Below are 13371 nucleotides of genomic sequence, written 5' to 3' on the forward strand. Positions count from 1 at the left end.
AAATAAAACTGTCATTACTTGGAGATGACATGGTATTATATACAGAAAACCCTCAAGACTCCACCAAAATACATTAGAATTAATAAACAAATTTGGTAAAGTTGCAGGATACAAAATCAACACACAAAAATTTGTTGCATTTCCATTCACTAACAATGAATTACTGGAAAAGAAATTAAGAGAACCAATTATTCACAACTGCATCAAAAAGAATAAAATACTTAGGAATAAATTAAACCAATGAGGGGAGTTCCTTGGTGGTCTGGTGGTTAGGATATAGCACTTTCACTGCTGCAGCCTGGGTTCTATCCCTGGTTTGAGAACATGCCAAGGCAAAAAATAAAATAAAATAAAATAAAAAAGCATAAATTAAACCAAAGAGGTGGAAGATCTGTACTCTGAACACTTTAAGACAATGATTAAACAATGACACAAATGAAAGATATCCATGCAGATGGTTTGGAGGAAATGATATTGTTAAAATGTCCATACTACCCAAAGCAATCTACAGATTCAATGAAATTCCTATAAAAATTCCAATGCCGTTTTTCACAGAAATAAACAATCCTCAAATTTGCATAGAACCACAAAAGGCTCCAAAGAGCCAAAGCAATATTAAGAAAAATGCAGCTGGAGGAGTTCCCGTCGTGGCGCAGTGGTTAACGAATCCGACTAGGAACCATGAGGTTGCGGGTTCAGTCCCTGCTCTTGCTCAGTGGGTTAACGATCCGGCGTTGCCGTGAGCTGTGGTGTAGGTTGCAGACGCGGCTCGGATCCCACATTGCTGTGGCTCTGGCGTAGGCCGGTGGCTACAGCTCCAACTAGACACCTAGCCTGGGAACCTCCATATGCTGCGGGAGCGGCCCAAGAAATAGCTAAAAAGACCAAAAAAAAAAAAAAAAAAAGAAAAAAAGAAAAAAAGAAAAAAGAAAAATGCAGCTGGAGAAATCAGGCTTCCTGACTTCAGACTACACCACAAAGCTATCGTCACCAGAACAGTACGGTACTGGCACAAAACCAGAAATACAGACCAGTGGAACAGGACAGAAAATCCAGAAATAAACCCATGCAGATATGGTCAACTAATCTATGACAAAGAAGCTGAAAATATACAACCGGAAAAAAAAAAAGTCTCTACAATAAGTGGTGTTGGGAAAACTGGACAGCTATATGTAAAAGAATGAAATCTGAACAATCTCTTAACACCACACACACACAAAAACCTTAAAATGGATTAAACATAAGGGTGGATGCTGTAAAACTCTTAGAGGAAAACATAGGCAGTACACTCTTTGCCATAAACTGCAACAGTATCTTTTTTGACCCACCTCCTTTAATCATGGAAATAAAAATAGAAATAAACAAATGGGACCTTACTAAATTTAAATGCTTTTGCACAGCAAAGGAAAACATAAAAGCCAACCCAGAGAATGAGAGACAATCTTTGCAAAAGAAATGACTAACAAAGGATTAATTTCCAAAATATACAAATATCTGATACAGCTCAGTATCAAAACACCAAACAACCCAATCAAAAAATGGTCAGAAGATTTAAATAGATGACTCCAAAGAAGACAGACATATGACCAAAAAGCACATGCGAAGACTACGAACATCACTGATTATTAGAGAAATGCAAATCAAAACAATGAAGCATAACCTCACACCAGTCAAAATGGCCATCATCGAAAAGTCTATAAGCAATAAATACTGAAGAGGGTGTGGAGAAAAGGGAACCCTTCTATAATGCCAGTAGGAATGTAAGCTGATGCAACCACTATGGAGTCAGCATGGAGGTTCCTTAAAAAACTAAATATAGAACCACCATATTATCCAGCAGTCCCACTCCTGGGCATACATCTGTAGAAAACCATAATTCTAAAAGACACATGCACCCCGATGTTCACTGCAGCACTATTTACAATAGCCAAGACATGGAAGCATCTTAAATGTCCACTGACAGATGAATGGATAAAGAAGATGTGGTACATACACATACAATAAAATACTACTCATCCATGAAAAAAAATGAAATAAGGCCATGCGAAGCAACATGGATGGACCTAGAGATTATCATACTAAGTGAAGTAAATCAGCCAAATACCATGAGATCACTAACATATGAAATCTAATAAAGAATAATACAAATGAACTTACTAAGCAGAAAGAGACTCATCAAAGGTTTCGAAACTAAAGTTACTGCTACCAAAGGGAAAACGTGGGTGGAAGGGATAAATCAGGAGTTTGGGATTAACACGTATACACACACATACACACATACTACCGTATATCAAATAGATAAGTAACAAGGACCTGTATAGCACAGGGAAATCTACTCAATATTGAGTAATAACCTATATGGAAAAGAATGTGAAAAGGAATGAATATATGTATATGTATAACTGATTTGCTTTGTCATACACCTGAAACTAATACAACTTTGTAAACCAACTATGTTCTAATAAAATGAAACAGAACAAAACAAAACTGCTAGAGGAAAACAAAGGTATTAAGCTCCTTGACACTGATCCTGGTGATGATTTTCTGGATCTGACTCCAAAAGCAAAGGCAACTTCAGCAAAAATAAACAAGAGGGACTACATCAAACTAAAATGCTTCTGTCCAGCAAAAGAGATCAACAAAATGAAAAGGTAACCTGTGGATTGGAGAAAATATTTGCAAATCACCTATCTAACAAGGGATTAACATCCAGAATATAAAAAAACTCATACAATTCAACAACAAAAATCCAAATCATCCAATTTTAAAAATGGCAGAGGAGTTCCCATTGTGGCTCAGGGGTAATGAACCTTGCTAGTATCCATGCAGATGCAGATTTGGTCCCTGGCCCTGCTTAGTGGGTTAAGGATCTGGTGTTGGAGTTCCCGTCGTGGCGCAGTGGTTAACGAATCCGACTAGGAACCATGAGGTTGCAGGTTCGGTCCCTGCCCTTGCTCAGTGGGTTGACGATCCGGCGTTGCCGTGAGCTGTGGTGTAGGTTGCAGACGCAGCTCAGATCCCGCGTTGCTGTGGCTCTGGCGTAGGCCGGTGGCTACAGCTCCGATTGGACCCCTAGCCTGGGAACCTCCATATGCCGCAGGAGCGGCCCAAGAAATAGCAACAACAACAACAACAAAAGACAAAAAGAGACAAAAAAAAAAAAAAAAAAAAGATCTGGTGTTGCTGTGAGCTGTCGTGTAGGTCACAGATGCGGCTTGGATCCCACATAGGCTGTGGTGTAGGCCAGCAGCTGCAGCTCCAATTTGACCCCTACCCTGGGAACTATGCCATAGGTGAGGCCTTAAAAAAAAAAAAAAAAAGCAGAGAATCTGAACATATGGTTTTCCAAAGACAATATACAGATGGTCAATAGGCACATGAAAAGAAGCTAAACATCACTAATCATCAGGGAAATGCAAATCAAAACCACCATGAGATATCACCTGTTACAATGGCCATTACCAAAGAGACAAGAAATAGCGAGCACTGGCGAGGATGTGGAGAAAATGGAACCTTGTCCACAGTTAGTGGGAATATAAACTGGCAAAACCAATACAGAAAACAGTACGGAGGATCCTCAAAAAAATTAAAAATAGAATTATCTATGTTTCAGCAATTCTGCTTCTGGCTATTTATACCAATAAACAAATAAAACCCAACAACCGACCCTCATTAATTCAAAATACATCTGCACCCCCATGTTCATTGCAGCATTATTTACAACAGCTAAGATATGTAAACAAACTAAATGTCCATCAATGGATGAATGAATAAAGATGTGGGGTGTAAACACACAGGAATATTATTCAGTCATTAAAAAAATGCAATCTTACCATCTGCAACAACATGGATGGACCTTGAGGGCACTGTGCTAAGTGAAATAAGTCAGAAAGAGAAAAGAGAAAGACAATACTGTATGATCTCACTTATGTGCGGAGTTAAAAACAACAGCAAGAACCCCCCCACCCCCAAGCTCATAGGTACAAAGAACAGATTGACGGTTTCCAGCAGCTGGAAAGGGGGATGAACAAAATGGGTCAAAGAGGTCAAAAGACACAAACTTTCAGTCAAAATAAGTAAGTCAGCTTGGTAACTACAGTTAACTATACTATATACTACTGCATATTTGAAAGTTGCTAATGGAATAGGTCTTAAATATTCTCACCACAAGAAAAAATTTTTTGCTATGTATTGTGATGGTTGTTAACTAGACTTATTGTGGTGACTATTTCACAAGTGTACAAATATCAAATCGTAATGTTGTACACCTGAAACTAATGTTATATGTCAATTATGCTTTAATTAAAAACAGAAGTGATTAAACAATAAATTATTGCTAAAAAAAGAGAGAATGAACACATCTATCATCTCTTAAGTGTCCTTTACAATCCATCTCTGGCCCCCACCCCCCAACGTGGCAACTATTGATCTACTGTCACTATATTATGATCCATATTATGGTATCATGGTACATACTTTTTGTCTGATTTTTTCCCTTAGCATAACTATTTTAAAATTCATTCATCTTGTATTAATATTCATTTCTTTTTATTGCTAAGAAGCATTTTATAGTATGGATATGCCACAATTTGCTGACCAATTCACCTGCTGATACACATTCGGATTATTTCCATATTTTGGCCATTAAAGCTGCTATGAACTTTTGTGTAAGTCTGTGTGTGAACTTGAAAGTCAACTTTGCTCTTCATAAATCCTTGGCTCACCCATCCTTCCCTTGAGTATTGTAAATGTGTTCTCCATTTTTTTCCTACATGGATCATTGCTGTTGAAAAGTCTGACGATAATCTAATTGTTTTAGAAGTCACATGGCTCCTTTTGCTAGGTGCCAGTAATTTCACTATAATTCTATCCTTTTGCTGGTGATTCTGGGTTGAGATTCTTAAACAAAGGTTATGCTCTCTCATTATGTGGATTCAAATATTATTTTTATTTATTTATTTTTTGTATTCTTAGAGCAGCACCTGAGGCATATGGAGGTTCCCAGGATAGGGGTCTAATCAGAGCTGTTGCTGCCAGCCTATGCCACAGCCACAGCAATGCCAGATCCGAGCTGAGTCTGCGACCTACACCGGAGCTCATGGCAACACCGGATCCCCAACCCACTGAGTGAGGTCAGGGATCAAACCTGCAACCTCACGGTTCCTAGCCGGATTCGTTTCCACTGCACCACGACAGGAACTCCTAAAATATTATTTTTAAATTTTAAGGTCATTTTCTTAAATTAGTTCTTAGTACTTGTTCTACTTTCTGCTTTGGAACTCTTAATATTCATGTGTTTGATCTTCATGTGACTTCATTGTTTGTCAAAATCTTTTTCTCTCCTCATAAAAATTTTCTTTTTTTCTTTTTTCACACTATTTCTCTTAAGGCATTATCTGTTGTGTTTATATACTCTAATATCCCTTCTAACTTAGTCTTTATGAAATAATTTTTTATTTCTAATTCTTTCCTGAGCTGTCACCTCATCTCAGTTTTTCAAATTTTGATTTATGCTATTTTTTAATGTCTTATGTCATAAAAAAAAAAAGTTTCTTGGAGTTCCTTTTGTGGCTCAGCAGTTAATTAACCTGACTAGGATTCATGAGGATGTGGGTTTGATCCCTGGCCTCACTCATTGGGCTGGGGATCTGGCACTGCGGTGAGCTCTGGTATAGGTCGCAGACGAGGCTCACATCCTACGTTGCTGTGGCTGTGGTGTAAGCTGGCAGATGTAGCTCCTATTTGACCCTTAGCCTGGCAACCTCCATATGCCTGGGATTGGCCCTAAAAAGCAAAAAAAAAAAAAAAAAAAAAAAAAAAAGTCTCTTAGCTTGATTTGAGCTAGTGGGTGACAGTTGGTTCTATTTTGTGGGCAAGTCTTTCTTTCATTGCCTGGAGCATATTATTTATTTAAGAAAATTTAAGTTATTCTGCATATTCTTTTTTTAAGAAAAACTCTGTGATTTCACCTCAAATACTCCTCTGTTGTTTTTATGTGAAATTAGTTTTCTTGATAAAGTGAGGTTCAGGAAAGCCTTTCTAAATTGAGAATTCTGTTTTTGTTCAGTGTTAACAGATGTGACAGCCTGCTTATGGGATTTTCTGGCTCTGTCCCCTCTCCCCCTGACACACACACACTTGGGTCTTCCTCATCTCTTTCCTTTCATTCTGTGTCCCTCTGCAGCTCAATTTTGATCTCACTCCCAGCAGTTTCTCCTCATGAGCACTGTTGTGGAGAAAGGCCCCAGTGAATCATAAGGGTCAGATTTCTCCAAATTCCTCTAGGCTTTCTAACAGAGGGTCACCTGTATTTACCTGGTATGAGATAGTGCAAACCCCTCTCCAGTCAGTTCTCCAAAGAAGTTCTCCAGTGACCAACAAGCATGTGAAAAGATGCTCACCATCATTAGTCATTAGAGAAATGCAAATCAAAACCACAAGGAGATACCAGTTCACACCCACTTGGATGGTTCTAATCCAAAAGATGTCAACAAGTGTTGGCAAGGATGTGGAGAAACTGAAACACTGCTGGTAGGAAATGTAATATGCTACAGTTAATTTGGATAACAGTTTAATAGTACTTCAAAAAGTTAAACACAAACCAGTTCCCTTGTGGCTCAGTGGGTTAAGGATTCAGCATGGTTAACTGCTATGCCTCTGGTTATAGCTGTGGCATGGGTTTGACCCCTGGCTTGGGAACTACTCCCAGGTACTTGCCCAAGAAAACTGAAAACACAAAAACTTTTACACACATGTTATAGAAGCATTATTCATAACAGCTGAAGATGACCACCAACTGATGAATGGTAAAACAAAATGTGTATATTCACACAATGGAATGTTATTCAGCCATAAAAAGGAATGAAAGCCTGATATATGCTATGATACAGATGAAACCTGAAAAGACAAGCGAAAGCCGTCAGTCACGAAAAACCATGACCACATATATATAATTCCATTTACAGAGAATGTTTAAAGTAGGCAAATTCATAGAGACAGAGATAGATTAGGGTTGCTTAGGGCTGGGGGTATGGTGGGGTGGAGTGTGACTGCTAATGGGGTTTCTTTTTGGGGTGATGAAAAAGACCTGGATATTAGCGGTGAGAGTTGTACAACTTTATGAGTATACTAAAAACTATGGGATGGTATACTTTTAGAAAAGGTGAATTTTATGGTATAAGAATTTTATCTTAACTTAAAAAGTTAAAAACAAAACAAACCCACAAAATTCCTGTCCTCAAACTGGCGAGCTACGCTTTTCAGTGAACACGTGGCCCTCTGGGAGCACACCTCAGGTGTGCTGGGAGGCACCTCACTGCTTCCTTCCTCCTTCTTCTTGGATGCTAATACCATGCAGTCTTCATTCCTCTTCTCTTGTATTTTGGAGCTTGCGGTAATACCTTGTTACCCAGTTTTGTTGTAAATGTTTTGCAGGAGGTTTTGGTTTTGCTACCTCATTGCTCTGTTGGTTTTTATGAAGAGATGTGGAAAGACTGAAGCACTATGATGCCATTCCCCACCACTGTTTTCCCAGAAACCTCTCAGCCAATTCATTTTTGGAAATTAGTCAGCAGATGGGGGTCCCAAGGGTCCCAAGTAACAAGGCCCTGAGATAGGCTCCTGGGGCCTTGCAGGCTGGGTAAGCTCTGGATCTCCTGAATTTGAGAACTGCAAAATACTGTCAAACTTGGGGCTGCTAACTTCCATCTGGGTACCTTTCAGAAGGGTTGGGGCCATTACAACTGGACTACTGTGTAGACAGAAGGCACACAGATTTCAGGGTTCTAACCCTAGCACAGTATCTTCTCTCAGCTGCTTATTTTTTTCTGAGCCTCACTTACCTAGTCATAAAATGAGAACAGGATCATTGACCTTGCAAATCTGTACATTTGTTAGTTTTTTCTTTTATTCACGAGAGAATTACATGACACACAACAGAGGCTCAAGAAACCTAGGTTTTTCCCCTACTGTCCACAGTTCTTTCATGACTATTTTAACCTTAATGTCCAATGGCCAGAAATAGAGAACTAAATTCTTATACTTTCTATAACACCAGATGAGCCCAATGATCACTGGAGGTCATGTCAACTTGAGGTGTTCACAACAAAGGTGGCAGGTAGACAGGCTGCTGCTGTAACTTTGCCAGTGCCCTGGCCCTCCCTGACATGGAGGAACCAGTACCAACCCTGCCCTGGGCTGAATGAGGCTAGTGCAGCCTGGCCTCCCTGGTTTCAGAGCAAAAAAACTCAAAGCTGCTCTCCAAGCATGTCTGACCAACAGTCCCCTCCCCAGCCCACCACACAGCAGTGACACTGCTCCTGCCACTCTCTAAGGAGTGAACAGGGGATGCGTGGCAAGACTGCAGAGTTACCCTTTATAGGTAGGCAGGGTCTGGACTTACAGTGTGAGCATTGTTGATCTTCTTCACTTCCCACTGGCCCAAGCCAGTGTAGGTCAGCAGGGAGATGGCCCCATCCGAGCTCCCACAGGCCAGGATCAGGCCATAGTCGTGGGGGGCCCAGCACACAGAATTTACTGCAGGAAGGAAGGAGACACAGTTAGAAACTTTCATTTCCCAGACTTAGTGTTTTACTAAATTTCTAAAAAAGAAAAATTACAGAGCTCACGGGGGGAAGATGTAAGTTTGTCAATTAAGGAGATTAAAAAAACTTATCACCTAATAATATCATTTCATAAATAAAAGCCTATCTTATAATCTGAGAATAAGGCCAGTACTTAAAGTGAATAAACCTTATAAAAAGGCCTCATCATGCTGTCTTTGCTTTTCTCACTTTGCTTTGGATTGGTTTCAGGTCTTAGGGCCTTATCTCTGCTGTGGACAGATGAGCAGAAAAGCAACCAAAGCCCAAGGGACAGGCAAGAAGCAGGACACGGAGAAAGCTGAGCATCAGCCAGGACAGAGGCCCTTCCCACCCGAGGGCCCCTGAGCCTGCCGCCTTCTCCTGCCATACCCAGCGTACCTGAGGAATCGTGTCCTGTGTGCTCATGTGTCTTCTCCCAAGTGCCGTTCTCCTCTTTCCAGATAATGACCTTCCGGTCATAGGAGCAGGATGCCAGGATATTGCCATACATGGGGTGGGCCCAGGCCACTTGCCACACAGGACCTTCATGACTGAAAGGGGAGAGGGGCACAGACTGCTCAAATGTGCCAAACAAACCCATGGTGCCCTGCCAGCTGCTACTCTGGGCTTCCCAGTACAGCACTGCCTAAGAATTTCAAGAGGGAGAGCTGTAGAATGTCACCTCCAAATCACTAGGCAGTGAGGACACTGAGGCTGAAGGCCCCTCTGTCCTGACCCAGCAGAACCCTCACCTGGCCCAGACTGCACCCACCACCACCTACACTTACTGCCTTCAGCACAATCACTGATCAATCTAGGGTTTACACCCACCAGTGCTCCGGATGTATATGTGGATCAAGTACTATTCATCTTCCCAGATGGTCAACTTATTGAGGAGGCAGTAACTGTTTTATTTTGATACTTTCCACTATCGTATTAACTTGTTCAAAAGGCATGCCTCTCTTTTTAAATTTTTAATTAATTAATTATTTGGGGGGCCACACCCACAGCACGTGGAAACTCCTGGGCCAGGATGGAACCTACACCACAGCAGCAACCTGAGCTGCTGTAGTGACAATGCTGGATCCTTAACCTGCTGTGCCACAGGGGAACTCCATGCCTCTCTTCTTTCCATCTTTTTATGTTCACCTGGTAAGTACTGTCTCAGCATGGACTCTGTGCCACCCTTGGGTCTGGGGGGTGGGGGGGGGCGGCACCAGCACACAAGAGGTAGCATGGCACAGAGGTGGTGGACAAGGCTCTTTCACACTGACTCCCCGTTCTATTCACTAGCTGCTTGATTTTAGGACAGAGCCACACCCTCTCTTTGGATTTGTCTCTCAACAGAGTTGTCAGCAAGACTTCTTTCACATGGGGGTGCTGAGGGAAATGTATGTGACAACTCACATGAAGACCTTAGAACAGTGCTTGGTACAAGAAAAGGAAAAAACACCAGCTCAATGCCTATGAGTTCTGAGTGCTGCTTCTTGCTCACTCCCTAGCCCCAGGACTGCAGACAATGGTCCACCCGCAGGCTCTACAAAGGAGCTGCTAATGAAATTCTTAGGAGACCCAAACATCCTATAAACAGCATGATTTTAACTGAGGCAAAAAAGAATGGGAGTGTGACCTTTTTTTTTTTTTTTTTTTTTTTTTTGGTCTTTTTAGGGCTACACCCATGGCATATGGAGGCTCCCAGGCTAGGGGTCTAATCAGAGCTGTAGCTGCCAGCCTACACCACAGCCACAGCAATGAGCCACGTCTGCGACCTACACCACAGGTCATGGCGGCGCTGGATCCTTAACCCACTGAGCAAGGCCAGGGATTGAACCTGCAACCTCATGGTTCCTAGTCAGATTCGTTAACCATGGAGCCACAACGGGAACTCCAAGGGAGTGTGACTTTTTTACTCTCTGATATTTTACGTCCTCTAAGCGGACAGGATGGCCTCCACCAGTGCCAGTAGCCAGGCCTCGCCCTCATAGCTCTCTGCTCAGCCGTGGGCTGCCATGCAGGAAAAGTGGCGTGGGCTCCTCAGTCACTCTACCCCTGACACTCAGGAAGAGGGAAACTTCTAGGCCCATCTTCCCAAAGGGCTACTTAGTTATATGTCTTCTTTATTCAGTTAACAAACATGGACTGAGCACCTACTTGTCAGGGATTCTTAATCTTGCTTATGTCATCTGGTGAAGGTTATGGCCCCTTCTCACATTAATGGATAAAACACACAGAAATAGAGTTATAAAGGACACTGAAATACAGTTATCAAAATGTTTAAGAACAATTTATGATATAGTGATACATGTGCTTCTGTGTTAAACCATTAAGTAACAAATTCTAGTATCAAGTATAACAACCATTCTAATTCCAAGGTAGTAATGAGCATCAATGCTGTTTTGAGAAAGCTACAACAACTGTAATGTGATATAAAAAATATTTGTGATTTCTACAGGTAACAAAGTGATAGAAACTATGTCTACTACTGGGGTTCCTGGCCTATAGCTATCATTGAAGGAAATGCTAAGTATTAAAGTCCCTGAAAATAAAGATGTGACTTTTTTTTTTCTCCCTTTCCTAGTTTGCCACTGCCTGAATTCTATCCACAGAAGCCTTGGAGCTCTGTAGAACCAGGGTAAGAACCCCCAGTCTATCTCTCGTAGTGAACTAAGGGAAAGCACTAGAGTGTGGCCATAAATATGAGAGCCAGGATCTCAAGAACCTCAACAGGGAGAAGGGTAAATCAAATGCTGTAAATACCCACTCAGGGCCTGCCATGGGCCAACAGGCAGAATTATGGGATTTATGTAATTACTATTATATTCTTACATTACCACCTTTGAGTCATTTAAGATCATGCGGACTAAACCTTTTCTTAAAAAAAAAAAAGTAGTTTTTCGCTTTTAAAAATAGCAGTAGCTACCAGAGTTCCCTTGTGGCACAGCAGGTTAAGAATCTGATGCTGTCACTGAAGCAGCTTGGGTTGCTGTTGTAGCACCGGTTCAACTGCTGGCCTGGGAACTTCCACATGCAGTGGGCGTGGCAAAAAAAAAATAGCAGCAGCTACTGAAGGCTTGCTGCCAAGATGGTTCCACCCAGGCAGAAGGAGCATCAGTTCGAAGGATCAGTTTTGTAGCAAGTGAAGGCTACAAGAAGTAAACAGACTTTCTTACCCAAGGTCTTTTAAGGGCTTCTGGGTGGCAGAGCTGGGATTCGCTCTGGCTCCATGAGTCTGGAACTCTGGGTAGCTAGGACCGGGTGCCCTCTCTGCCAATGGAACTGTGGGCTGCTCTGATCTGGGCTCTCAGCCCTTCCTGCCATGTCTGAGAAGCCCCAGTACTAAGACTCTGTCTAGCATCGGCTCCACTCACCCCCTGAGGTCGGCGATGAGGATCTGCCCTCCGTTGCGCACATCGAAGATTTTGACGGACCTGTCTGATGAGCAGGTTGCCAGACGGGTGCCATAGTAGTCCATCTGGGCATCATGCTGCAAAGGGAGGAGAGCTGGGGCAGCCTGCAGGCTACGCGGATGGGTGTGGGGAGGGGTGGTCACCAAGACAGAAAGCCTAGTTTGGACCAGTCTACCTGACATTATTTGAACCTCAAGGAATCATCACTACCAGGCAAAAAGCTAGTAAGTCAACATTCTCACTTCTCTGAATGGCAATGTCTTTCTGAAAGGGCCAAGAAAAGCTACACCCAGCTGCTTTCAGACCCCTTACATCATGGAGAAAGTCCTCTGCAATCCCACTCTGCAGAGTGGGTATGGGAGAAAAGAAACTTGCCTGGCCTCCCTTGTCTTCCTTCTTCCCCCAGCCCCAATGTGTCCTGAGGCTCTGTGGGCTACCAGGGAGGTTCAGCTCAGCCTCAGAATCCAGGGCTAGTGCTGATCCAGAGGCACAGGCCTCTGCCTGCCTGTAGGCCCCAGTCAGGTGCTCCATGACACACATCTGTTCTGTACATGGGTTGGCTCCATTCAGACATTTAGCACCACTCCCACCACCCGCCCCGGATCTTTTGTGGACCCATGTTCCTGTGTTTCCACTTGACCTTTTCCCTAGCAGTGTACCCAAGATCCCAGATTCTTCACCCATGCCTTAAATGCTACTGGTCCCACCACTGATGAACGGACTTCACTGATGCTGTCTGGCCATCAAGACCCAGGGCCAGGCCCTGCCCACAGCTCCTTGTCCATCCAGGTGATGGTTCCTCTGAGCCACTCTGCCTGTTGGCCCTCCTGTTTGCTGACCTTGTCTATTCCAACAGATGGCACTTTCTTCAGCTATAGCACCTGGGGTTTCAGGGACTATCCGCTCTTGTGGTCATCAGGAGCAACTACATCCTTTAAGAGGGAAGCAATCATTCTGTCTGCATCAACATTCCTTCTGCTTCAACATTCCTTCTTCACCTCCTTACCAAAGGAAAACAGATTCTTCTGGGGAAGTCAACCCTCCACCACTTCAGGTCTTGGTTTTTTGGAAGGCAGGCAGAGCAGGGGTGAGGACAGATTTCTCTGCAAGTGTTCCTAAAGTACTGCTCCTGTAGGGTGCTACCACACACTTGGGAGGAAGCAGGGCACAGTACCTATGAGATTGGAGCCCTCTCTCCTTAGGTTACCATGTGCAACCTTGGAAAAATTTCCTAATCTCCTTGCACTTTAGTTTCCTTATCTTCAAATGGAGCTAATGATGGTATCTGCTTCAAGGTTTGTTATGAAGGTTAAAAGGGGTACTTAATGGACAGTATTTAACATGGGGTGTGATGTCCATGAGCAGGCAGACATTAGTCATCA

The 13371-nt window shown here is 42.7% G+C and overlaps 1 protein-coding gene across 1 annotated transcript in view; it reads right to left on the minus strand.

The window, feature by feature from the left end:
- The window catches only part of SEC13 (SEC13 homolog, nuclear pore and COPII coat complex component), a 40792-nt gene that overhangs the window by 23247 nt on the left and 4174 nt on the right, over positions 1-13371 (minus strand). Inside the window, exons 3-5 of the mRNA XM_021069320.1 lie at positions 11951-12066; positions 8982-9133; positions 8402-8535 (exon numbers count right to left, since the gene is read on the minus strand). Of these exons, the coding sequence (XP_020924979.1) occupies positions 8402-8535; positions 8982-9133; positions 11951-12066 (402 nt within the window). The remainder of the gene's footprint in view (positions 1-8401; positions 8536-8981; positions 9134-11950; positions 12067-13371) is intronic.

Source organism: Sus scrofa, chromosome 13 (assembly GCF_000003025.6).
Source record: "Sus scrofa isolate TJ Tabasco breed Duroc chromosome 13, Sscrofa11.1, whole genome shotgun sequence".
Classification (NCBI taxonomy): domain Eukaryota; kingdom Metazoa; phylum Chordata; class Mammalia; order Artiodactyla; family Suidae; genus Sus; species Sus scrofa.